This window comes from Hemicordylus capensis, chromosome 3 (assembly GCF_027244095.1).
Source record: "Hemicordylus capensis ecotype Gifberg chromosome 3, rHemCap1.1.pri, whole genome shotgun sequence".
NCBI lineage: Eukaryota > Metazoa > Chordata > Lepidosauria > Squamata > Cordylidae > Hemicordylus > Hemicordylus capensis.
Window position 1 is genome coordinate 343,466,835 of NC_069659.1, and position 27,906 is coordinate 343,494,740.

A 27,906-nucleotide genomic window follows, 5' to 3' on the forward strand; every position below is an offset into this window, starting at 1 on the left:
GGGGCTCTGTATGGCAAACGTCAACTTATTATCTCAGATATTAACGCATAGGCACTATGCATTTTCAATATAAGTAAAGCTGCAATGTTAAATATATAATTTAATTAAATTATGATTAGATTAATATAATATAATTAAATATTAAATTAAATATACAATATTATATTAAATAATTAAATACAATATAATTAAAGCTGTGATATTAAAGCTGCAGTTCCTCAGACGTTAGTGCACAGAACCGCTACACCACTCTGTGCAACGTCAAGGTGTGCCGCGTTCGACTGTGCGCGTGCGCGGATCGGCCCCGCTCCTCCGGCCTCTCTGAGTCTGAGCGGCAACCGCGCTTGGTTTCTTTCTCAGAGGCGGCGGGGAAAGAAGCCTCGCTACTCCGGCGTGCGACCTACCAGGGCCCGGCCTCACGGCGGCGGACGCAAGACCATCGTCGCTCCCTGAGAACGGCGGGCGTGATTGGCTGGCTCATTTTTGCTGCGCCGCAATAGGCGGACTCCGAAAGTGGCTTCGCTGCCCATTGGCTGGCAGAGGGAGGAGTAGCCGCGGTAGCGGGCTAGGCTGAGGGAGGTCGGGCTCAAGAAAGAGAGAAGCAGAAGAGTTAGAGTCTTTGAAAGGTTTTGTCGGTGCCGACCAAGCGAGGACTTTGGAGCGGCTATGAGTGGCGGCGTGTACGGAGGGGGTGAGTCCAAGGCCGGGAAGGGGCGGGGCTTTTCATGCCGCCTCCTGCGGGCCCTTGGGACAGTGCTTGACCCAAATGCGGATGGCGGGGGGATGATGAAGATGGTGGTGGTGCTCTTCCAGGGTTCCTGCCCCTTTAAGATGGGGGAGAATTCTCCCCGGTGTCACTTCTCCTCTCTCACCAGCTTGGTGAGGGGAAAAGTCACCTTGAATACTGAACGTAGGCAGTTGCCTTCTATCAAGTCGGAGTTTTGGAGTAACGGGAGTAATGAATGATTTTTAAAGAAGTATAGTGGTTCATCTAGCTCAGTATTTATACAGACTGCTAGCAGCTCTCCAGGGTTTCAGACAGTTTCTTCCAGCCCTGCTTTGGGATTGAACCTGGGACCTTCTGCCTGCAAAACAGATGCTCTGCTACTGAGCTGCAGTAAAGTAAAGTTGTGCCGTGTGGAGTTGGTGCCGCCCCACCTGCAAAATAAAGGGAAGGGTTTCATACATCCTAATGAGCGTGCTGAGCCGTGTTATGGTGAGTCAGACTGTTGGGCCACCTACCAACACTGATTGGCAGCAATCAGTTTTGGAAGAGATCTTGTCTTTCCCAGTTCTCCTTGGAGATGTCCTGGATTGAATTTGGGACTTCTTGCATGCAAAACAGATGCTCTAGCATGAAGCTACAGCTCCTCTCCCCAAATTATCTCCTCCTTTTCTGCCCTTACTTTTGTGGAAACCACATTGCTGTCTTTTAAGAACATGGTAAGTGGAGCGTTCTGGAGATGAAGTTCTTTCTGACAATGGGGTACAGGGATGGAAAAAGCTTTAACCACCTACTGGTGGTTCTTCTGCTTGCTGAACATCTGTATCCAGGGATGGAGCCTACAGAAAATGCTCGAACAGAAGCATTGTGCTGCACCAGTGTTACCACCATCTCTTATTGTTTTCTTTTGGTCATTCAAGATATTTTAAAAGGAGAAAATAGGAAAAAGGGAGAGAACAATGGGTGTATACATTAAATGTGGATCCTCTGTTGCAGATCTGGGGTTTAAGGTAAATTGCAAATCTGAAAAAAGGAAGACTTATCTAAGATGTATGATTGTTGCATGTATTTACACATTCCCTGTAGGCTTGCCAATTTTTGAAGCAGCCTCTAGCTGTTCCTTTTTAATAGCAATTTGATTTGCAGTAATTAGGCCACAATAATATATTTAGTTCCCTGCCATAAAAAGATTCACTTGTTAGCTTCTGTGTATCAAACTTCTGCTAAAGAGACAGCCAGGCTATTTTTATCTGGTTAGTTGGCAACTATTCTTCTGTTACCAAGCAAATAACATCTACATGTGATATTGGACCCCCGTGAATTATGGCACAATCTATGCCATAAGTGCTGCAAGTAGCAGAAAGTAACCTTTGTACAGAGGTTATTATGTACAATAAGCGCTATTTCTGGTTGCCCACCAGAACCTTTTTTCTTAAAACATTTATTATTTGGAGAGAGGAAACTGGATTTGTCCCATTCTTGTTTGGCAACAGTGATCTGAAAAAGGGGGAGGAGGAAAAAAGAACCCATGCGTCTGAGTCTCTCCCCACCCACCCACCCCCTGCCGCCCCCACGTGCAAGGCACAGGTACACTGGAGTGGGGGGGGGAGTTGTGTTGTGCAGTTGCCCTGACTTCATAACAGCCTCTAAGCTGATCTTCTTGAACCTATTCTGAACCTTTTCATGATGCCTATAACATTCCTTGTTGCCTGATACAGGCTTCCCTAAACAGCCTTTTGAGAATTTCCCTTGCTGCCTAGAGTAGGATTTGTGCTGCACTGTCTGCATTCATGCCTTGCTTACAACACTCTCCTATCAGTTGCCTGCACTTAAGTGCTTTTCTGTGCTTTTTCTTCCCCATTCCAGGGTTGACCCTGATCTTATCAATCAATAGATTTTCTCTGAGTCCCTGTATTTGTGTTCTCTTATCCATAGCATTGTCATAATCTCTTTCTAATTCATGCTGCTTTCCCTCTGACAGTCTCCCCATATATATTCTTGCCTCTAGAAAGATCCTGAGTCAGACTCCTATATTCTGGGGAATACACTCTTCTTGTAAACTCACCCCTGTATATTTCTTGATGTTACCGATAAAGATGCAAGATTAACCGGCTACTTGAGGTCTTTTTAACTGGAGGTGCTGGGATTGAATCTGGAACCTTGCTTACAAAGTATAGGGCTGAGTTATAGATTTTCCCCTGTTTGGGGAACTCACTGGGACTTTCTTCTGAGTAAAAGTGTCCAGGATGGGGATGCACAATGTGGCATCTGCAAGACTTTTCTGTCTTATGCATAGTTAAAAGTATTGAAGTTGCTTTTGTGGGGTGTGTGAATGTTTTAAGAACCTGTATGGGCCACCCACCTAATGGCACAGCGGGGAAATGACTTGACTAGCAAGCCAGAGGTTGCTTGTTTGAAACCGTGCTGGTATGTTTCCCAGGCTATGGGAAACACCTATATTGGGCAGCAGCGATATAGGAAGGTGCTGAAAGGCATCATCTCATACTGTGCAGGAGATGGCGATGGTAAACCCCTCCTGTATTCTACCCAAGACAACCACAGGGGTCTCTGGTCGCCGGGATTTGACACCGACTTGATGGCAAACGTTACCTTTTATGGGCCAGTGGAACATGTTTAACCCAATTCTAAGCATGGTTACTTGTTAGTAAGTCTCTTTGAGTTAAGTGGAGCCTCCCCCCCGCCCTGTTAAGGATGATGACAACAAATATTTACATATCGCTTTTCAACAGAAGTTCCCAAAGCGGTTTAGAGAGATAGAAATAGATAGATAAATAATATGGCTCCCAGTCCCCAAGGGCTTATAGTCCGAGTTTCTTTTGTGTTGCAAGCCGGGTATATGTCTGGATGGCAGTATGTTGTGGACCAGGCTGCTTTGTCAAGAAACACCATGCTTATCTTATAGGTCTTGGGTTCAGTTTGGTTGCACAAATTGTACATCTGTCTCCCTCTGTGTTTGCAGATGAAGTTGGTGCTCTGGTGTTTGACATTGGCTCTTATACAGTGAGAGCTGGCTACGCTGGGGAAGACTGCCCAAAGGTAAGAGCAGGCATGGAGAGATTAGTTTGAACAAGGTGATCTGTGTTTCCTAAGCAAAGTATACTATGGCAGAATTCTGTATTGTGTGACACTGGAACACTCCTTCGCTCCCAGCAACCAACAGGGCCCCAATGAAATTTGGGGCAGGGTGCCTCAAAACAAATTGGGTCAGCAAGAGGCGAAGCTGGGTGGCTTTCGGGTTTTCCTTCACATCGTGAATGGAGTCCTTGCCATTTAAGAGCCACAGTTTTGAAAAATACAGAAGCAGTGATCTCCCACATATAGCTGTATAAATCTTCTGTCTTCTGCTTGGCCCCTAATCTTAAATGAAATAACCCCTATTTTTTTGGACTCAGAAACCTACACTTGACTTAACTAAACTCTGGGAGTTCATTACCTCATGAATATAGTTGTTTGGTTTGTGTTTGGTTTCCCCCCCTTCCTCAAATTATGGCTACAGCTTCATTTTTTTAAAAAAATGTTGAGATGAAGACCACAATCCAAAGCTCCAATGTGCCCATAATGTTCCTTGTGCCTTTAGAGCTTTCTCTGCCTTATAGAAAAGGGCTGTCCCTGCATGATGTGTGCACCTTGACGTCCCAATGTTGCATACTGGAGAAGCTGAATTGGGGTGTTTGATCCAAAACTTCTACAGAGGCACAGGGTTCCCATTACCAGAAAGATCTGTGATCACACATACAAGCATCTTTCCCTCCCTGCTTCCAGTTGCTGTGCATGGACCAGCTCTGCTGGTCTCATGTTCCTACCTGCAGGCTTGTTTATGAGCCTGATTCAGACATTATGTTCCACACGTATTCAGATGCCCGTACACTCGTACATGTGTTGTGCGAATGGCTGTACCTTTGTTTATTTTAAAAGTGAACCTGGATACGAGCCCTTCAAATGCATGGTACAGATAGTAAGTGTGCTTCTTTATGTGCATTCAGCATAACATGTGAATGACTGCACCTGTGTAAATATCTACCTGTGTACACTGTACACTTGTTGTATGAGTGTTGAACATCACGTGTGAGTGGGCCTGCTGTCTTATTAAAATCAAGGGAACTAAGCACAGGTGATAGAGTGCATCAGTTTTATCACGTCGATTTTTTTTTTTAGGATCTTGAAGATCTCAGCTTTTATCTTTTCAAAAGAAAGTATCTACCTCTCATGTCTGTAAATAAAATGGTGATAGTATAAAAAAATGGCTTGGGATTAAGGGGGTGGTAGATAGAAGACCACACTCCTGCTTCTTAGGTTCTTTTATTTCCAAACTGATATCTGCATAGAATACTGATATACATAGAAGTGATCCAAGAGCATATCACAATTTAGGATTAGTTAAATAAGAAAGGCCAGTCTAGAGGTGCCAAACAGTTGCAAAGCAAATAACCATTATGTAACATGGTGCCTGTCTTTTCCAAATCTTCTGTTGTAGGTTGACTTTCCCACTGCCATTGGCGTGGTATTGGACCGGGATGATGGAAGTTCCATGATGGAGATTGATGGTGACAAAAGCAAGCAAGGGGGCCCAACTTACTACATAGACACGAATGCATTGCGCGTTCCAAGGGAGAACATGGAGGCCATTTCACCTTTAAAAAATGGAATGAGTATGCATTTTCCCCCTTCTTGATCTTAATTCCTGATTGTCAGTTTCAGACACAGAGGAATGTGTGTTCCCTGTTCTTTGCAAAAGGGTAATATCCTGTTTTTGCAGAATACCTTTTGTCTGGAGATGAGCTCCTTTTCACTTTGATTTTGTTTGAGCCAGAAGACTTTAGATTCAGCTTTCAGAAATTCCTGTCCCCTTCCCCCATCTAGTGAATGGTAATGCACGTTGGCCTGCTCTGAAATGGGCCTTCGGAAGGAGAAATTAATAATTCCCTTTAAATCTGTAAAGTTCTAGATGTTAGTAAGTAGGAAGAATGCAACTGTGCTTAAGTGGCAGCATATCTTTCATTTGATGTTAATCAGAGTTATGTTTTATTAAACTTCTGAAACAATAAGGGAGAAACATGATAGGTAAAATCCATGACGGGGTGGGAGACGTGAAGGGAAGCTGTACTACTATGAGTATTTATATACCACTTTTCAATAAAAGTGTTCAAAGCAGTTAACAGAGAAAAATAAGATGGTTCCCTGTCCCAAAAGGGCTCAACCTAGAAAGAAAAAATAAGGTAGACACCAGCAACAATCTCTGGAGGGATGCTGTATAGGGTTGGTTAGGGACTGTTGCTCTGCCCGTCCATGCTTAATACAGGTGGCTCTCGTTATTTGCGGGGGTTCCATTCTTGCTGATAGGCATGAATATGGAAACCGCGAAGAACAAAACCTTACCCCATGGGAAACTAGGTTTTAGGTCTAACTAAAAATATTTTTTTTTTAAAAGGCCCCTAAAAGCAAGGCAGGCAGAAATAGGAGGAGAAAAGTACTGCACCTTATTCTTCAGCCCCACCAACCCTGAAAACAGCAACTTAAAAAAACACAACCCACCCACAAAATGACTCTCCGCTGGAAATGACTTTATTTATTTGATTGATTGATTTCTAAATCGCCCTTCCAAAAATGGTAAAATTAACAAGTAAGATGGAACTCTGTCCCCAAAGGGCTCGCATTGTAAAAAGAAACATAAGATAGACACCAGCAACAGCCACTGGGGGGATGCTGTGCTGGGGGTGGAGAGGGCCAGTTACTCTCACCCTACTCAGCAAAGAGAATCACCACGTTAAAAGGTGCCTCTTTGCCCAGTTAGCAGAGGTTAGAAGTCATTTCCATGCGCATGGGACAGGGCCTTTTTTGTTGTTGCCCCCAGGCTCTGGAATGCTCTCCCAGTGGGTGTCTGTTAGCAGGGGTTAACTGAACAATTCCACTTAGTTAACTCTGTAGGTGAGATCTTGGGAAATGGCAACATATTTTGAAAAATGTGTCCCTGTTCTGTCTAGTTCTCTCTCTTTTCCAGTCTACTTATTGTGAATGACAATGGCCCATTAAAGAGATGATGCATAACTGTGGTTAGCACAAAGCGCTAGCTGTGGTTTGCTGCCTTAACCTTGGTTAAGATTATTATTATTTTTACATTTATTAGTTTTACATTTATATCCCGCTCTTCCTCCAAGGAGCCTAGAGCAGTGTACTACATACTTGAGTTTCTCCTCACAACAACCCTGTGAAGTAGGTTAGGCTGAGAGAGAAGTGGCTGGCCCAGAGTCACTCAGCTAGTATCACAGCTGAATGGGGATTTGAACTCGGGTCTCCCCGGTCCTAGTCCAGCACTCTAGCCACTACACCGTGCTGGCTCTCTACACCATGCTGGCTCCCAAATGTGCAGTGAAGCTGTGGTTTAGCTTGGCCACGCTGAAGCATTGCCCTCCAGATGCAAACCACAGGAAGGCACCAGTGAGACTTTGCAAGCAGCGAGGCTGAAATGGTGGGAAGATTTGCCTTAACCATGATCTAACATGCAGTGTAAATTATGATTGGCGCTGCCAGTTCACAGTCATGCTTCTGCCATTCCCCTGCTCTGCCCACGTTTGACTTGAGCGGAGCCCTATCCGCAGTGGCTGGATTCACGTGTAACCGCAGCACCTGAGAGTGTGCACTCCCCCGCCCACTCCCATGCAAGCCTCTACTTCTTTTCCAGATGCCAATATGCCAAGATTGGTCATGACATTCAAACGTACCAATGTTGGTATATCCTGCCTTACTTTCTGTGGGGACCCTGCCATCTGTCACTTCCTTCGAATCTCAGTTACATACTTGTTTTATTTTTTTACATTTATATTCTGCTCTTGCTCCAGGAGCCCAGTTTCTCCTCACAACAACCCTGTGAAGTAGGTTAGGCTGAGAGAGAAGTGACTGGCCCAGAGCCACCCAGCAAGTCTCATGGCTGAATGGGGATTTGAACTCGGGTCTCCCTGGTCCTCATCCAGCACTCTAGCCACTACACCACGCTGGCTCAACCCATGTTGGGTTCCCCAGTGAACGTAGGGGGTTTGGATAACACAACAAATATTGGCATCTGGAAAGGAAGCAGAGGTTTGTGTAGGGATGGCAGGGAGGAAGTGCACACTCCCAGGGCTGTGGGTGCTCATGCGACCCTCATGCGTGAACCTGCCGGTAGTGTGCTTTGTGCTGCATGCAGTTCTGAAGTGGAGCAGCGCTCGTGGCCAAGCCAGCTTTGACTTTGTGTTGTGTTCTTGCAGTTGAAGACTGGGATAGCTTCCAAGCAATTCTGGACCACACCTACAAGATGCATATTAAATCTGAAGCCGCTTTGCACCCTGTCCTAATGTCTGAAGCACCAGTGAGTACCAAACCAATTTCTTGTTCTGGACCGGTCAACCAAGTTCCATGCATCAGTGTGTGGCGCACTTAAGAAGTGTGACGCTAGAGGACTTGCAGCCATGAGTGGAAACCTGTCTAGAGCTAGGGCTTGGAAAGACACTTAGCCACTGTGAACAGGCTGTCTCTGACTTGACGGTCTCCAGTTTGCTGTAAACGAGACTCTCTTTAAGGCATACATATTGTTCCTACGTTTGCTTCAAGCTTGTAGCATTGTTTGGTTGTGCCTTTTCAGGGTGGTTTGGAGAGTCTGCTGTTCTTGCGGGCAGCTAAGCCCAGCTGTGCTGCAGTGCCAAAGGCAGCTCTTAGCCGAGCTTAAGGGTGCAAATGTGTCCTTAACCCGGCTGCCAGGATTGTGTGTCTGCGCGAGCTACTTGCACAGGCTGCTTGTGCTGACACAGAGGCAGGGGCCTTGAGCGCCCATCCCCTGGGGGAATCTCCCCATGCACGATGCTCTGTGGGATACCCGGAGGCTGAGATAATGAGTCCCAGCCTCGGAGCAATCTGCCTTGCTCCATGCTGCTCAGAGCAGCGTGTATCGTGTGGAAGTTCCGTGCTCCCACCCAGCACAGGATGATCGTCTGGTGGGGGGGCGGGGGGAAGGCAAGGTTTGCAAAGCCTTCCCCTGCCTGCCCACCCGGTAGGTCATATGAATGGCCCCTGTGTTTGCTCTTTGTGGCTGTTGATCTAGGATCATTTTGTTCACATATACCCATTTCCGCTTGGAGTATCTTGAGATGTTGCAGACATAACACTATTTGAACTGGGAGCCCACCGGTGCTAGCCCTAGGCTTTTTGCTTGAGGAATTAAAAATTAGCATGTTAAATGATCAAGAATTTCCTGGGATGATACCTTCTTATTTTCATTTTTAAGCCCAGTAACTTAACAATTATAGTGGGGTCTGAAACGTGTTGCTGGACTATCAACTCCTATCATTTGGCAACATCCAGTGGCCAAAGGTTGGGATGTTGGGAGTTGTAGTCTGACAATGTCTGGGGACCCATGTTTGAGAACCCCTGCACGGTTTTGAGAGGAGCATATTTCTGTTTGGGTTGTGGGGCAGGCTTGCTCTAATTCCATCTCCTTGGTTTCTCTCTTGCAGTGGAACACCAGAGCGAAGCGGGAGAAACTGACGGAGCTGATGTTTGAACATTACAATATCCCTGCATTCTTCCTGTGCAAAACTGCAGTTCTTACAGCGTATCCTAAACATCTTGAACAAATGGGCATCATTCAAAAAGAACAAACCAACCCAAACCCCTAACACACACTAGGGATGTGCACGGAACTGCGGTCTGGCACTGGTGTGGGGGGCTCTTTAAAGGCGGGGGAGGGTGTACTTAACCCCTCCCCCCCGCGTTTCCCCCGCCAGCGCGTTCGTTTAGTAAAGCTTTTGGGACAGCAGGATACCTCCCTGCCACCCCTTCCCCCAGTCGTTGGCAAAAGGCTTCACAAAGCCTTTTGCGCGTGCGCATGTCGCACAGGTCACGTCACGTCTCTGCGACGTGCGTGCGCACGTGACACGAAGACGTGACGTGCGCGCAACGTGCAAAAGGCTTTGTGAAGCCTTTTGCCAACGACTGGGAGAAGGTGCGGCAGGGAGGTATCCTGCCGCCCCAAAAGCTTTACTAAACAAACGCGTCAGCGGGGGAAACGTGGCGGGGGGGTACATACACCCTCCCCTGCCCTTAAAGAGCCCCCACACCAGTGCGGGACCGCCCTCATGTCTGGACCGGTTCAGAGGCCTTCAGAATGGCCTCCGGACCGGTCCGGGCTCATCCCTAACGCACACACAACATTGTTTTTATGATTGTTTAATTGTGATTTTGTTTTCCAAACCTTTCAAATTCTCTTCTTCAAAGAGAATATAGGAGTAGAGAGCAAAAGTGGGGGTGGGGGGGGGGAGAATGAAGTTCATGTTTAAGCTGGTTCTTGAGAAGTAATTGACCCTGATCAGAAACAGGAATTGGGACTCAAGTTTCAGGCAATGAGTTCAGTGGGACTTGCTCCCAAGTAAGTGCGTATAAAAATGCAGCTTTGGTCGGCTTTCTAAGCTGACTTGCCTAAGACCTAAGTTAACAAAGAATATATTTTTCTCAACAATACAAGCAAAATTAATGGCAATATACATAATTTTAAATTGTTAGTTGTGCCCAGTTCCATTGGTTTTCCTTAATTCTTTCTGCTAGTTTTGCTAATGGTAGATCCACAGGCTTGATTCTGGACAGTGGAGCGACACACACGACGGCAATTCCAGTGCATGATGGATATGTGCTTCAGCAAGGTAAAAAAAATGTCAAGGTGGAGTTGAGTCATAATGGAGGTAATCGCTATGTTAAGAAGTGAGGTTCAAGACAAACAGAAGAGATAAAGATTACGTTCTTAATCCATTAAAAATATTTATATATTGTTTTTCAACAAAAAAAGTTTCAGAACAGTTCTCATAGTAAAAGGTGTAATAGGGGAAAAAATGGTTTTCCAATGTAGTCGGAACCCATCCTAGAATATAGGGTTGTGTACCCAGCATGCCTTAGGAACAGACAGGAAGTTACCCCAGCAGATTTCCGGTTAGCTGTAGGAGGAGCCCAAAGCCCCAGTTCCTTTCCTGTCTTGCTTCAAGGAACAGCATGTAGAGAGAGCTGCATTTCGCAACCCTCAGGCTAGTTCTCTTTCTCTGACCTTCTGTCCTCCATCCCCCATTTATTTTCCTGTGTGAGAGTACAAATTCCAAATGTTTCTTCTTCTTCATTGATTCGCCCTAATTGGAAGTTTACTCTGCTTTTGGTTTTCTTTATTTTGCTCCCTGTCCCTATGGAACCAGCCCATGCCCTATTGGGCTCACTCTCAGAGGGGCCCCCTTCGGAAGCCCCATTAGCCCTACAACCACAGCCCCAATCTGAAAGAAAGAGGTCCCACTCTGCTTCCCCTCCCGACAAGGGTGCAACGCCTTCTGCCTCCTCCGCCCTCGTGGCTAATGTGGAGCCTGCTAAACTCCCACACATGACGGCAAAGAAAAAGATGAAGCACACGCTTCCCGGTCCAGCACAGCCTCTTTCCAAGCCAAGAAGAAAGAAAAATAAGCTTCCAGTAGCTCAGCTAAGCGAACATCTGCTACTGCAGGCGTTCTGCCAGCAGAGGCAGCCACACTGCATTCAGTCTCCTTGTTTGTTTGTTATTATTTATTTAAGCCCTGATCCCTTTCAACTGGTTCTCCTAATCAACCCCTTAAAGGAACAGTGATTTAAAATCACATCATCACAATGGCTCAAGGATTTTATGGCCAAAGAGTTTTGGTTGCTGCTTCCATCTCTCTCTCCCGTCCCTGCTGCACCCCCCCCCCCCCCGAGACAGCCCACGGCCTTCCAGACACTTTCTGTCTTCTTCCTCTGATTCCAGCCCTGTATGAAAAGCTATTCTGGTGGGGGCATGGGGACATTTCATACCTAGAGCTTCTCGCCCCTGCAAAAGGTGGCCAGACCCCTCTTTGTCTTCATTTGACAAAATCCCACCAAAAAGGCCTCCTCCATGGGGAAACCCACCCCGCTCCCTAACCCAAACCTGCCTGTGGCCCTTGAGGTACCAAATCCTATGCCCCCCCCCCATTCAACCTGCCTTGCCTAATAACTCATCCTCTGAGTTGGAGGAAGGCAAAATATCAGATGAGGAGACATCCCCTCAGGGGATGAAGCTGCTCTGGGAAGAGCAGAAGGTTTCAAGTTCCCTCCCTGGCTTCTCCAAGATAGGGCTGAGAGAGATCCCTGCCTGCAACCTTGGAGAAGCTGCTGCCAGTCTGTGAAGACAATACTGAGCTAGATAGACCAATGGTCTGACTCAGTATATGGCAGTTTCCTATGTTCCTATCCAACTCTAAATGCTTGTTCCAAGCAGCTGAACTCGGGTTTAGGCTTGGGTATGTCCCTATATTCTAGGATGGGCTCTGATTACAGCGGAAAAAGAAGCATTGGTCTTACCTGTGAAGGGTTATTTTTCGCTGTAATCAGAGTCCATCCTGCCCATCCGTGGAATGATGGTATTGCAGATCCTTGGTTTCTAACGTGATTACTCAGTCTTTCTAATGGGAGTTGCAAGTAGGGGAGCGGGACGACTCTCAGGGTCGCAGTCCTTCCTTTCCTGCTGTATCCATATTGGTTTTTTCTCCTTCAAAGTTGATTATAGCTCTCTCTACTTTCCATGACATCCTTTTGCATGACAGTCTGGAACTGGGGCTTTGGGCTCCTCCTACACCTAACCAGAAATCTGCTGGGTCAACCTTCTGTCTGTTCTTGAGGCATGCTGGGTACACAACCCTATATTCTAGGATGGGCTCTGATTACGGCGAATAAGAACCCTTCACAGTTAAGACCAATGTTTCTTTCCCTCTCCCATCTAAAAAATGCGCACAAAAGGAAGTACCAGCAACAGCCATTGGAGAGAGGTTATGCTGGCCTGAATGGAGTCAGTTGCTTTCCTCCTGCTAGATCTAAGATAACTGCTACTTTAAAAGGTACTTTTAGTCTAGTTAGTAGGGAATAGTTGCGTGATGGTCACCCACTTTGATGGCGTAAACAAAGATTTAACAAAGTAAAATGGGAGATGATTATATTGAAGGTTGTTAGTAGCTAAAACAGAACTTCCATATTTAGAGAAAACCAGATGCTGAGGATAAATGCCCATACACATAGGAAACTGCCTTCTACCAAGTCAGACCCTAGGTCCATCTAGCTCAGTATTGTCTACACAGACCTACAGTGGCTTCTGTAAAGTTACAGGCAGGAGTCTCTATCTTGGAGATGACAGGAATGGAGCTTTGACCTTCTGCATGCAAGCATGGAGGTGCTCATCCCAGAGCAGCCCCATTTCCTAAATATTTGTTGTATTTCCTAAGGAGCATATCTCACAGTGCTCATGCATGTAGTCTCCCATTCAAATGCAAACCAGCGTGGACCCTGCTTAGCAAAAGGGAGTATTCATGCTTGCTTCCACAAGACCAGCTCTCTTCCCATAAGGAGGAGAACTTGACATAAGTTGTTGCCTTCATGCTCTGTCTGCAAGCTTCCTAGGAACATCTGACTGGCTTCCATGAGAGAGAGAGAGGGAGAGGGAGAGAATGAATGCTGGATAGATAGGCTGTAGTTGGGTCCAAAAAAGCAATTCTATAATAGAATCATCAGATTTTAGAGTTGGAGGGTACTTTGGAGGTTGTCTAGTCCAACCCCTTGCTCAGTGCAGGAAACAGTAGCAACATAAGAACAGCCCTGCTGGATCAGGCTGAGGCCATCCAGTCCAGCATCCTGTTTTATACAGTGGCCCACCAGATGCACCTGAGGAGCCCACAGGCAAGAGGTAAGGCCGCGCCCTTTCTCCTGCTCTTGCTCCTCTGGAACTGGTATTTAGAGGCATCTTGTCTCTGAGGTTGGAGGTGGCCTGTAGCCACCAGACTAGTAGCCATTGATAGACATGCCCTCCATGAATTTGTCTAACTCCCTTTTAAAGCTACCCAAGCTAGTGGCCATCACCCCATCCCATGGCAGAGAATTCCATAGATTAATTATGCACTGTGTGGAAAAGTACTTCCTCCTGTTGAACCTCAATCTCCTGGCCTTCAGTTTCATGGAATGACCCCTGGTTCTTAATGTTGTGCGAGAGGGAGAAAAATTTCTCTGTCCATCCTCTTTACTCCATGCATAATTTTATAGACCTCTTTCATGTCTCCTCCCCTCAGTCGTCTTTTTTTCCAAACTAAAAAGCCCCGGTTGTTGTAGCCTTGCTTCATAAGGAAGGTGCTCTAGGCCCCGGATCATCTTGCTTGCCCTCTTCTGCACCTTTCCCAGTTCTACAGAGTCCTCCTTAAGATATGACGACCAGAACTGCACACAGTACTCCAGATGTGGCTGTACCATAGATTTGTATGAGGGCATCCTAGAGAGACGGTTGTCTAACCTCTGTTCGCAAACCTCTAGCAAAGGAGAGCCCAGCACTGGAAGGAAGACTGTTCAGCTGTTAAACAGCTCCTACAGTTAGGAAACTTTAATACTAAGACACACTGAAGTTGCTTCTACTAAATACAGCTTTATTTTTAAAGGCAGAAATGGTCAGGTTCAGTGGACAGCCTTCAGGCTGGATTTGGACTAGGACTGGGGAGACCCGAGTTCAAATCCCCATTCAGCCATAATACTAGCTGGGTGACTGGGCCAGTCACTTCTCTCTCAGCCTAACCTACTTCACAGGGTTGTTGTGAAAGAGAAACTTAAGTATGTAGTGCTTCCTCTGGGCTCCTTGGAGGAAGAGTGGGATATAAATGTAGTAGTAGTAGTAGTAGTAGTAGTAATAATTTGGTCCCAGAAGTAACTTTTTAAAATCTGGCCCCTGGTTATCTTAACAGCAAGGTGTGGTGGTGAAACTTACCCACAGTCTCTCTTAAAACAAATGTAAAGATTGTATGAAATAGAAGGACGCCAGACTTTAATGTAACTTTTGGATTTTGGATGCAAGGCCCTGACTGAGCCTTGAGTGCCTGTGCTTTGTGACTGTGAAGCCTTTACTGTGAGATGGCACCAATTTTCATTATGCAGCCCGGCCACTCACAGAGAGCGCTGCTTATATAGCAACCTGCACTTCTCCCCACGGAAGGGGAAAACCTTTTCTGTGCAAAACTGGCCCCTGAAGTATTTGGGACTTTGCAGAAGTTTGACTTGTGCCCTTGTTTGCAGGCATTGTGAAATCTCCCCTGGCTGGGGACTTCATTACGATGCAGTGCAGAGAGCTCTTTCAGGAGATGAACGTAGAGATAATCCCTCCCTATATGATCGCATCAAAGGTAAGCCTTGCTTGGGTGGAGTGAAGGGGCTGTAACTCAGTGGGCATGCTTCTGTGGTAGGCTGGCTACTTTTTGGAGTCTCTCTCTACCTCCACTTCTCCGAACTTTTGAACTTTGGGGTGGCCCCTCCCAAACCCCCAGTGTGCACGGCTGTTGTTTCCCTCTCTTCAGTTATAATGTCAAGCGATGACTTGCATGTGTGAATGTGGCATTGGAGAGTAATCTTGAGTATCTCAAGAACTGCCTTCTCCTTTGCAAAACCTGCCTTAGTTCCTCTCTGGAGAGCCTCCTTCGTGTGTGGTTCGCCCCCCCCCAGTCCTCAGTGATGCCGGGAAGGGGTTGGACCTTCTTGGTTCTGACATGGCCTCCCTAAAAAGGCACGCCTGGCCCTTTGCTACCTTTTTAGAAGGGCAGCGTATTGTTCAGGAGAGCAGCGTTCCTTCCATCTAACGGAATCCCAGATGTTGTTGACTACAACTCCCATAATTCCCAGCCAAAGGCCATTGCAGCTGGGGATGCTGGAAGTTGTAGTCAACAAACTCTGGAATTCTCTGTTAGAGGGAATGCTGCAGGAGAGCTTTTCAGACCTTGTAAATGTGATCTTGCTAGTACTGTACAGTTCACTCTGGTGTGTGTGTGTGTGTGTGTGTGTGATTGCTGGTTTTATTGATTGTGGTTGTCTTGGCTTATCTTAACATAAGACACCTTGAATCCACTCTTAGTGCAAAAAGACAGGATCCCAGTAGACTAAATTAATCGCTGCACATAGCAGAAGTGACCAAGTGGAGGCTCTCCAGCGGCCCTCATCCCCAGCTGCAATAAATGGTAGTTTTGTGGGTTTTGGCATAGGCCTTGCATTTTATAAATGGTGTGAGCTTTCCCTGAGGACTCCAGTGGAAAAGCAGGGTATAACTCAAGCTGAAATTATGACACTTAATATTTTTGACGGTGGAAATGGTTGAATGGCCATGATTTGGTACTGTAGGAAGCAGTTCGCGAGGGTTCTCCAGCAAACTGGAAGAGAAAAGAGAAGTTGCCTCCGGTCACGAGGTCTTGGCACAGCTACATGTGTAGTGTGAGTATATGCTACTGAGCTTACTAAGAAACTAACTTTGCCAGTTTTCCTTGTATTAAGAAGTAGGGAGGTGTGGATGTCTGTTGGTGGGTTTGAGGGAACTCCCCCCTTTTGCCATTGATGCCACAAATTACAGTCCTGTGTGGCATGAGTGAATTTTCACTTTCACACATGGTTCCATTGACTTAGATAGGTGCCTCTTTGCTCAGTTAGCAGGAAGAGTTCTAAGTGGTGATTCTCTTTATTTAGAAGGGGGAGAGCAACTAGCCCTATCCATCCCCAGCAGAGCATCCAGTGGCTGTTGCTGGTGTCTGTCTTGTGTTTCTTTTTATATTGTGAGCCCTTTGGGGACAGGGAGCCATTTTTGCCATTTTTTAAATTTAAAAAAAAAATCTATGTAAACTACTTTGGGAACTCTTGATGAAAAGCAGTATATAAATATTCATCGTATTCGTCCACTACAGGCGGAGGATGAATTAAACCCTAAAACTCTGGTATAACTGGGACTTAATGAATGAACATGTTTTAGATTGCACCCATAGGAACAGTGTCAAAAGATCTAGAGAAAGGTAGATCAGTGGCAGAGAAGAGGAAAGCCCAAGATGATAACTTTGCATTAAGGTTTTTTTAAAAACATTTTGCAGCATGTTGAAGAATATCTTTTTAAAAAAAATCAATATTGGTTTTAATGAAAGCAGTTTGTCGTCATGGAGTTCTCTCGGTTTCTAAACTGAGCACTCTGAAAAGTACGGGATATTGCAGCTTACTTTCAGAGTAGATTTATAGCAGGGGTGTATAACTTTTAAAATAATAATAATAATAATAAATAAACTTGCCATTTTTGGTGTACCTCATGGCCTCTGGTCTGAGCCTTGCTAAAAATTAGCCTTTACTTTGAAAATGGAAGTACTACTACAGGTGAAACTCGGAAAATTAGAATATCGTGCAAAAGTCCATTAATTTCAGTAATGCAAATTAAAAGGTGAAACTGATATATGAGACAGATGCATTACATGCAAAGCGAGATAAGTCAAGCCTTAATTTGTTATAATTGTGATGATCATGGCGTACAGCTCATGAAAACCCCAAATCCACAATCTCAGAAAACTAGAATATTACATAGAACCAAGAAGACAAGGATTGAAGAATAGAACAATATCGGACCTCTGAAAAGTATACAGTGTACTGTGCTTGATTGGCCAGCAAACTCGCCTGACCTGATCCCATAGAGAATCTATGGGGCATTGCCAAGAGAAGGATGAGAGACATGAGACTGAACAATGCAGAATTGCTGAAGGCCGCTAATGAAGCATCCTGGTCTTCCATAATACCTCATCAGTGCCACAGGCTGATAGCATCCATGCCACGCCACACTGAGGCAGTAATTGCTGCAAAAGGGGCCAAAACCAAGTACTGAATACATATGCATGCTTATACTTTTCAGAGGTCCGATATTGTTCTATTCTTCAATCCTTGTCTTCTTGGTTCCATGTAATATTCTAATTTTCTGAGATTGTGGATTTGGGGTTTTCATGAGCTGTACGCCATAATCATCACAATTATAACAAATTAAGGCTTGACTTATCTCGCTTTGCATGTAATGCATCTGTCTCATATATCAGTTTCACCTTTTAATTTGCATTACTGAAATTAATGGACTTTTGCACGATATTCTAATTTTCCGAGTTTCACCTGTACCTTTTTCTGGAGGGGGAGGAGTTATGGTATTTAATATGTGCCTAATGGAAGCACTTCCTTTCCAAGACTTGCCCTACTGGAATCTTAAACCAGATCTGCCCTTCCATCAATTCATCTGGGGAATCAATACTCTTGCTGAGTCATATAGTCTGACTTGTAGTATTGTAGACCGACTGTGTTTGCTTCAGCTCAAGTGCTGCTCTCCTGTATTTTGCTGCCTTTGGCACTGTTTTTCTGCTTGGATTGCTCCATCTGCCAGATCTAGTGCTGGAAATACTGCAGCTTTACCTTTATGTGACTTCAGAACACCACGTTACATTCATCATCATCATCATCATCATCATCATCATCATTATTATTATTATTATTATTATTATTATTAATTATGAGCAGAAAACCTTGTAACACGACCTTTTCTTAACTTTTCTTCCCTCGCAGTGTGTAATTCAGGACTTCCAAGCTTCTGTCCTCCAAGTGTCTGATTCATCCTATGACGAACAGTATGTAGTGGAGTCACTCTGAATTATTGTGAACTTTGTGATGGCTTCTGAAGAAACAGTGTTTCAATCTATGTAGTTTACTAGTTTACGATGGAAAAGTTGAGCAAGTGAGAGTATACTTATTGGCTAGGCTAGCTAGACTTCACAATGATGGAAGCAAGCTTTGAAGTCCTACAGAACTCTTCAGGCTTAGGTATTTGGGGCAAGTAAAGGGAGCACATTCCACAGTGACGTGTCTGCCAAGATTCCCCTGAGCATCTTGGAGTTACTGTGCATTCTGGGGCGTGTTCTGCAGCACACCTTCTGAATACATCAAGTTCTAGCCAGGATTTTGGGGCCCCATCATTGCTCCATGTGGACAGAGCATGTGCCTTACAATTCACACAGCAGCTTTATAGTTCAGGGGAAAGTTTAGTAATGGGTTGTGCAACACATTCCCCATGGATATAAGAGGATTATCTCCCTTGGAGGTCTGGAGGAGAGTCTTAAAGACTCATATTTTTAGCCTGGCTTTTAATGATATCAATTTTTATTTTTAACAGTTTTATTATGTGAGTTCAGTTTTAATGTAAACTGCCCTGAGCCACTTCAGGAAGGGTAGAATAAACATAAATTAAAAAAAAAAATTAAAATATACATAAAATATTTAAATAAAAATAAAATATAAAAGCTGTATTCCAGGGAGTTTGTCATTACTGATCTTCTTGCTGAGGCTCCTCTGATAATTTGCCAGGATTTCTAATTCTTGTAGTTTATCTAACAGTTACTATCCATAAGTTTAATGGCTTAGGGATCAGAAGGGACAGGCTTAAGAAAGTTGTCCGTTTGCTTGACAAAGGCCATTTGGGAATCCTGGAGTGACGTTGTCTTTGGTTATGGGAGATCCACCGTTTCTGTGCCCTGAATCTTTTTGGATGGCCCTTATCAAGTCACTCTTTCTCAGGCTGCACTGCACTGTTGCAAGGAGAAATTACATGTGCAGTGCCCTTTGTCCATGAGAGGTGAGATAGAGATGCACAACTGTTTAATATTTTCTAAAAATAAATGATTTCTTCTCCCAGGGTAGCTGCACAGATGCCAACGGTACATTATGAGTTCCCCAACGGTTACAATTGCGACTTTGGAGCTGAGCGGCTAAAAATACCTGAAGGCTTGTTTGATCCTTCCAACGTAAAGGTAACACCTAGATGGGATGTAAGGTGCCCTTGATTTGCATGTATTTTCCTCGGAGGCCCTTTTGTGGATGTCTGACACCCCCCCCCAAATCTTTATTGGGCCTTCTTGCTTGTGGCCCACCAGCTCTGGAATGTGCTTCCTACTTGGGGCCAACTCCTTTTGATTTTTACATATTTTATCTAGCTGTAAGTCCTGCTGCCCTTATAGTGTACTTAAAGTATATACAGGCTTTTTACTTGGTAGTGCAACAGTTTTTTCTTTTTAAAAACCCATCGGTTTTAAGCAACCCAGAGTACACGCCCGCTCTCTCTTGCTTGCATTACATTGGCCACAGTGCTCCATGATGGGCAAAAAGTAAATTCTGGTAACGAGGCATTTAAGAGTGGGCTCTTGTGAATTTGTACTGTTTAAACCAGTGGTTTCCAACCGGGGTTCCTCCAGATCAGAGATTCTCAATCTTGGGTCCCCAGGCGTTGTTGGACTTCAACTCCCATAATGCCCAGCCCCAGTGGCCTTTGGTTGGGGATTATGGGAAATGAAGTCCAATAACATCTGGGGACCCAACATTGAGAATCCCTGCTTCAGTTGTTGCTGAACTACAACTCCCATCATCCCCAGCCACAGTAAATTATAGCTGGTGATGATGGGAGATGTAGTTCAGCAACATCTGGAGGAACCCAGGTTGGAAACCACTGGTTTAAACTACAGCTTGCCTAGTACCAGAGCCTTAGGCTGCCTTCTCATTGCAATTTCCCTCCATTCCTAAAGGTATCTCAGTCTAATCTAGCAACTGTGGGGTGGGGGACGGAGCTGACGATGAGGTCCATCCTGTTGTACTCCTTTGTTCTCACTGAGCATGTGCAAACGGACATAGATTCTCCCACTAGGGGCGATCTTTTTTTGGTCTGTCTTGCACAATTTGTGAACCACCAACCCAACACACGGCACACAGGCCCTGTATAGCAGCCCACCGAGTAAACTGCCTTTGCTGCCTGCCCAGAGTTGTGGAAAGCAGGAAGGTGGTCAAGTACCTGCCAGTGTACTGATCACAGTATGTGCCTGGGTTACCTTTTTGGCTTTTACCACCTAGAAAACGTATTGTTAGCTGGCTGGGACTTGCCTGTATTTTATAAAAGGAAGAGGAACCCATGCTAACTTTCCCACTTGGAAAGAAAATCAGTTTATTAGCAATTCTAAATTGAATACTGGGCTGATGAGTAAGGAAATAAAGTATCCACTGGTAGATGGGGGAAGGGGTATGCATATCTGCTGACATGTCTCTGTTTTTCCCATTCAGGTGAATGGGGAAATAGGAACATGTTGGCAGTAGGGGTGTGCACGGAACCGCGGAGCTGCAGTCTGGCACCGGGGTGGGGGGTTCCAATAAGGACGGGGGGGGGGCTTTACTTACCCCTCCCAACAACGGCACCGTATTTTCTTGAGCATTCGTGCGGCAGGATACCTCCCTGCCGCCCGCTTCATTCCCCGCTTGGCTCCTAAAGTATTAAGAATCGGGTGGCAGGATACCTCCCTGCCGCCCCCTTCAAAACCCCGCTCGGCTGGCAGCCGCCCCCTTCAAGACCCCTGCTGCCCCCAAGCCCCCTGCCGCTCCCTTCTCCCCAGTGCTCCATTGCAAACGGGTGGCAGGATAACTCCCTGCCGCCCCTTTGCCGGCTTGGCTGCAAATGGCTTCTAATTGGAACCTTATTGGTCCTTATTGGAACCCCCCACCCCATCTTCCCGAACCGAACCACCCCGTGTCCGGACTGGTCCGGAGGCTTTTAGAATGGCCTCCAGACCGGTCCATGCACATCCCTAGTTGGCAGGTATGGATATGGGGCTGTAGCTTAGCATAGAGCATCTGCTTGGCTTGCTGAAGGTCCCAGGTTCAATCCCTGGCATCTCTGAATAGGGATGGAAAGACTCCTGCCTCAAACCTTGGAGAGCCACTACCAGTCTGTGTATCACAATAATAATATTGTGGGCCACTGTGCGAAACAGGATGCTGGACTAGATGGGCCTTGGGCCTGATCCAGCAGGGCTGTTCTTATGTTCTATGTTATGTATTAATAATAATAATAAATCTCTTGTTTACACAGTCAGACAGGTGTTATTGACTGGTTTGTTTTATCCAGACATCGAGTCCTTCCCAAGGACCTGGGATGCCAGAATTTTATTGTCAATGGTTATAGATATCTTCGCAGAATATAGGCTGTTCCCAGTAAAGCTGCTTTTTGTAATTGGCGGATGGTGATTTCTGTGGCCCCTATGGTGTTGAGGTGCTCTTCAAGGTCTTTTGGAACTGCACCCAGGGCGCCAATTACCGCTGGGATTATTTGGTCTTTTTCTGCCACAGCCTTTCAATTTCAATTTGTAGATCTTTGTATTTTATTTTTTTCCATTTCTTTTTCTTCTATTCTGCTATCCCCTGGTATTGCTATGTCGATTATTTTGACTTGTTTTTCTTTCTTCTCGACTACAGTGATATCTGGTGTATTGTGTGGCAGATGTTTGTCTGTTTGTAGTCGGAAGTCCCATAATATTTTTACATCTTCATTTTCTACCACTTTTTCAATTTGATGGTCCCACCAATGTTTGGCTACAGGTAGCTTGCATTTTTTGCAGATGTTCCAGTGTATCATCCCTGCTACCTTGTCATGCCTTTGTTTGTAGTCAGTCTGTGCGATCTTTTTACAACAGCTTGATTAGGTGGTCCACTGTTTCATCTGCTTCTTTACAAAGGCGGCACTTGCTGTTTGTTGTTGACTTTTCTACTTTTGCTCTTATTGCATTTGTTATTTTATTATTTATTATTATTATTATTATTAATCATCATCATCATTATTTTTACATTTATATCCCGCTCTTCCTCCAAGGAGCCCAGAGCGGTGTACTACATATTTGAGTTTCTCTTTCACAACAACCCTGTGAAGTAGGTTAGGCTGAGAGAGAAGTGACTGGCCCAGAGTCACCCAGCTAGTATTATGGCTGAATGGGGATTTGAACTCTGGTCCCGCCGGTCCTAGTCCAGCACTCTAACCGCTATGTTCTTCTTATGTACCCTCTCTTTCCCAGAGATCCTCAGGCTCTGAATAGTGTTTTTTTAAAACCCCCAAAACCTCTCTTTCACAGAGGGAGAGAGTGAGTTGTCAGATGAGCCCCCCCTGAGCTGTGTCCTCCCCGCTAAGTCCCTTATATACTCGGTGTGCAGGCCTTGCTACGCAGTTAGCAAGGAATGGTCTATCACATTGTACTAATAAATGATGATCTTGGATAATGGGATTAACTCGTTGATGTTTTCCCTCCTCCCTCTAGGGTTTATCTGGCAACACAATGCTGGGCGTGAGCCATGTGGTCACCACAAGTGTCGGAATGTGCGATATAGACATCAGGCCAGTAGGTATTGGGCGTGGCCAAATAACTGGGTTCTGTGAATTATAGCTAAGGACACAGTCCTAACATGCTGGGCTTGCAGGATGGATCCATACTGTAACATGGCTATCTTCATCTCCGAAGGCTGTCAAAAGTCTTGTATTGGTCATAATGCATAAAAAACTTAGAAGTCCCAGTAAAAGCACTTTAAATACTCTTAAAATGCTCTGAATGCTAATTATTATGAATAACATATGTTTCCAGTGATGGGTTACAGCCTGATCATTGAATCGGGCTACAATCCCTTTGAAATCAATTGGCGTTACTCCTGAGTAAACACAGTTAAGATCACCTTGAATTTTTAACATATCCACAAAAGGGATGTGATGAGGGTGAGGAAACTGCAGCCTTGGAACCCAAGGGGAGCGGTCTCGCTTGCTTCATGGTGATGTGCCACTTGCTGTTGTGGCCCAGGCTTTTCCATGGGATGCAGAACCTAAATTGGGGACTAGATCAGGCTGCCACTGTGGTGTTCAGCACACTTTTATCTCCCTCCCCCCCCCCGCCATTCTACCTTGTTACTCTGCCTCCTATGTTCCATGGGTCTTCCGCCACCGCCATCCGTAGCCGTGCAGAATGCGGAAACTTGGTAGAAATTCTAAATGATGTAGCTAAAATAGTACTGTTTTCCTTTCCATGTTGTTCAGATTTGCCATCCTTTTTTCAAAGTAGAGATTCCCGTTTGCCAAAGTCTGCATTTTTAGTATGGAATTCTAGGCATCCAGTTGAAGACTTTATTCAGTGCAGTAGTAGGGGAAATTCTGTTCTGTTTTCTGTACTAGAACAGTTCACGGGCTTTAAGCATATCACACGGGGTGGGGGATTGCGATTTCCTGACTTCTGTACAAATATTTGTGAAGTTGCTTTCAGTTCCTGTATTACGAGGGGCAAAAGAGGAAAATACAATTTGTAATGGGATTCAGCAGGTTTCTGTCGCCTTCCTCCAGGGTCTCTACGGTAGCGTGATTGTAGCTGGGGGCAATACTCTACTGCAGAGCTTTACAGACAGGCTGAATAGAGAACTCTCTCAGAAAACTCCTCCAGTAAGTTGGTCATTTGGTTGTAACATGTTCTTTGCACTTCTTAAATGAAAGTATTGACTGTTGGAGCAATGCTCTTGCTAAATGCAGAGTGGAGGTTCTTTTTGTTTGAATGAATCCATGTTGCTGACCTTTGGGCAGCATCCATCTGTACTCAGTTCACAGGTGTGTATGTGTTACCTTTCCCCACCTAATTCTTGGTGTAGCCAGGCAAGGGAGACACGGCCGCAAGTTGTATGTTAAGGCCAATAGCTAAGATCCAAAGAACTCCGCAACCAGTTTTTTGTACCTAAAGGTAGTTTGGGACTTGCATCTTACAAATAAGGATCAACCTTGTTTGTAAAATGCTTTGTTTTAAAGCTTTGGGTTTTAAAGTATTCATTTGTATTTTAAAATTTGTTTTTATTGTGTTTAACGTGTTAATGGTTTTTAGATTGTGAACCACCCAGGGACCTTTTTGTATGGGGCAGTATAAAAATGTTATAAATCCCCATCCCAGGGTCGCTCAGCAAATCACTTTGAAACAGAGGGGTGTTCCATTAGTTCAAGACTCATAGGAAGCATGGCATCTGCTCTTCAAAGGGGAAATTAATCTTGTTAGGCACACACCAGCCCTTGAGCATTTATCAAGTAGCCCTTTGGATGTAGGCCAGTGTAAAGTCACAGCAGTTTTTTCTCCTCCATAAAACACAAAATAATCCTTGATTTATGGATAGGTTTCAAGCTGTCCTGTGCTATGTCCTTATTTTTGTTGTTGTTGTTGAAAAGTAGTGTATAAATAGTTGTGGTAAACAAAATAAGGGATATATGGTTTAGAAACTTAAAAAAGAGAGCCCCAGGTCCTGAGCTCTAAGCAAAGGAACAAAAGTAGCTGCCAACCATCTGTTCAGCCCACTACAGTGGCTGTTCTTTCCCCATCCATCTCTCTCTCTTCTGTTTTCAGAGCATGCGGCTGAAACTGATAGCAAACAATACAACAGTGGAGCGGAGATTTAGTTCCTGGATCGGAGGCTCCATTTTGGCTTCTCTGGTTAGTAAACGGATGGGTTTGGCAGTGGCGGGGGACTAAACTGCTCAAAAGGCACTTGGAACCGAGGTTTTGTGTTAAGTGGTGACATATTTTGATGGAACCATGTACAGGTCAAGTATCCCTTATCTGACACCCGGAATCTGGACACCATGCTGTAACAAAAACAAAACGCCTCAGATCACTTAAAAAATTTAGCCAAGCCGCCTTCGCCAGGGCCGTCCTGCCACCCCGTCCCTCAGGGCCGGGTCTTCCCACCGCGGCTGCCCACCCAACCACCCATGGGCACCTCCCGCCTCCTCCACTCGCCTCTTCAGCTGTCCACCTCCTTGCCGCCGCCATTATTGCTTGCCGCTGGAATTCTCTTGCTCCCTCGCGAGAGTTCTGCCTGTACCCTGTACAATACTGTAAATAGAAGACTCCAAAATCTGGAAAAGTCCAGAATCCTACTGGTCCCAAGCAGTCTGCATAAGGGGTACTCAGCCTGTATGTGTATAATTGTAAAGCAATTCATCTTCTGATGAAACTGTAGGGATGATGATGATTTCATAGCTTCTTGAGGACCAATAATGGTGTGGATAGCCTCATCACATCTAATCTGGCCATGCCTTGGCAAATTCCTATTGTATCCACAGCATTTTAGCCTAGCTGTTGTCCAACTGCAGACCCAGGAACTCCCTTCTCTGTGCCTCAGAATCCTTTCAGCCCCAACACTTGTACCTCATGGGTCTAGTCTTCCATTCAACTCTCATGCCCCCATCCTCTGCTTGCTACGTCAACTATTTCTCATTCAAAGCGCGCCCCCCGCCCCCCTGCAATCCTGGCTGGTGAAATTTGAGAGAGAGGCTTGCTCTCACACAGTAGGTCTACAAACCCTCCTTGCGATCCCCACCATTGTACAGGAGGCTGGCACTTCAGTGAGTCTCTCCCCCTCCCCGCTCTTCAAAGCTCCTCCCTGTCATTTTTTCCTACCCATATATCCCTATTATTCTGACTAGGGGTGTGCACGGAACCGCGGAGCTGCGGTCCGGCACTGGGGTGGGGGGTTCCATTAAGGGCGGGTGGGGGCTTTACTTACCCCTCCCGCGCTTTCCACACACTGCCGCCGTAATTATTGAAGAAATTGCTCCTCCGATGGCTGTTCCTATTTTAAAAAATGGCTGCCCCCTTGAAGCCCTGGCCCCCTGCTGCTGCCTTGAAGCGCCCTCCCACCCCCTTAAATCTCGCCCCGGGCCCTTAAATCATGCCCCGATAACATTAAGAGGCGGGCGGCGGGGAGATGTCCTCCCGCCCCCTTCCCTGCTAGGCTGCAAAAGACTTTAGGAAGGCTTCTGCGCACGCGCAGAAGCCTTCCTAAAGTCTTTTGCAGCCTAGCAGGGAAGGGGGCGGGAGGACATCTCCCCGCCGCCCGCCTCTTAATGTTATCGGGGCATGATTTAAGGGCCCGGGGCGAGATTTAAGGGGGTGGGAGGGCGCTTCAAGGCAGCAGCAGGGGGCCAGGGCTTCAAGGGGGCAGCCATTTTTTAAAATAGGAACAGCCATCGGAGGAGCAATTTCTTCAATAATTACGGCGGCAGTGTGTGGAAAGCGCGGGAGGGGTAAGTAAAGCCCCCCCCCGCCCTTAATGGAAGCCCCCAAACTCCCCACCCGAACCAAAACCACCCAGTGACCGGACCGGTCTGGAGGCCTTTAGAATGGCCTCCGAACCGGTCTGTGCACATTCCTAATTCTGACTTGCCCATATCTATCTTTATGCCATACCATAAATTCTTATTAAAAAATAAATAAATAAAAGTGCAGGGTTTAAGGTGTCCTACTTGGGATAGTTTAGGGACACAGAATGTGAACCACCACGGTTGTAGCTCCTGTTGAAGGTTATACAAGTATGGTTGAAAATGCATGTGGGGATACTAAAGCCATCTACTGACTCACATGGCCAACACTCAGGAAATCCAGGTATTTATCTGGGCCTAGGGATGTCACAAAGGCCTATTGAGCCAAGCTTGAAGGCCTGAAGCCCCTTCTCCCTGTTTTCTGGCATTTGGAGGATGAGCAGGGGTGATGAATTCAGGATTGTGGGACTGGCATGCAGTCGCAGGGCAGGGCAGGGCAGGAAGGTGTGTTGAAGGTCTTTTGCCTGTGGCCCACACAATTCTGGAGCTAGCTGTGATAATTCAGCTGAAGATCACCTTGCTTTGTAAGATCACTGGCTTACTAGTACTCTGGCCTACAATCTTGGTTTTGTCTTTTTCAGGGTACTTTCCAACAGATGTGGATCTCCAAGCAAGAATATGAAGAAGGAGGAAAGCAATGTATAGAAAGGAAATGCCCATAAACCTCATGCTGAAAGTAATTGCTGCCTTCCCCAACGCTTCTAATGTTTGATAGCTTTAGTGTACTCAGGAACCTTGGACGTCTCGTCTCTCTTTTGTAGGCAATGTATACTTTCACTTTTTGGCATTCTTCAATTCCCATTTTTAATAAACCACATTTTATTTTAAAAGGCCAAGCTGGTTTTGTCAGAGCAAATGGATGTCTACATCCTTTGTAAATGCAATAACTCTTATACAAACTTTTTATAATTTTTGTATAAATATCTATTTTCTGCAAAAGTCTTTGTTCCTGGAACTGATTAAGCTATAAGTGTGGATGGAATTTTTTGCCTTTCAATGACATTTCTAAGAAGTTTGTCTACTTCCACAGACTAGTCTTCCTTGTTATGTTGGCCTTAATAAATTCCTCTAGTTTGTCTTAGAGGCTCTTGTTTGTTCTTGCAGCAATTGTTTAGACACAGGTTTTCTTACAATAATTCAGCATTCCCCAAGGCAAGCCTTAGAAGCTGCTAGTTATGATTATGAACGTTAATTTCTTGATACTGCCACACACAGACTCAGCCCAATAAGCTGGCAGAGAAGGAGAAAAGGAATGGCATGCTATCCTCTGCTTAGCTCATCTCTGCCTGTTAAGTAAACACCATCAGTTGGTACAAAATTTAGGCTGTAATGAAAGTTCTTC

The 27,906-nt window shown here is 45.4% G+C and overlaps 1 protein-coding gene across 2 annotated transcripts; it reads left to right on the plus strand.

Moving 5' to 3' along the window:
* Window positions 1–367: 367 nt before the first annotated feature.
* Window positions 368–27,645, plus strand: ACTL6A (actin like 6A). 2 transcript variants are annotated; one of them, XM_053312665.1, is made up of 14 exons: window positions 370–691; window positions 3,705–3,781; window positions 5,220–5,394; window positions 7,987–8,087; window positions 9,229–9,326; window positions 10,316–10,410; window positions 14,837–14,943; window positions 15,929–16,018; window positions 18,155–18,216; window positions 19,278–19,392; window positions 22,708–22,788; window positions 23,772–23,867; window positions 24,808–24,894; window positions 27,146–27,645. In XM_053312665.1, the coding sequence occupies exons 1-14, from the start codon at window positions 667–669 to the stop codon at window positions 27,224–27,226; spliced, it is 1,290 nt and encodes a 429-aa protein (XP_053168640.1). In that variant the 5' UTR covers window positions 370–666; the 3' UTR covers window positions 27,227–27,645. The 2 variants fall into 2 exon arrangements, with proteins under 2 accessions (XP_053168641.1, XP_053168640.1); XM_053312666.1 differs by lacking the exon at window positions 23,772–23,867 and having other exon boundaries at window positions 368–691.
* Window positions 27,646–27,906: the final 261 nt, after the last annotated feature.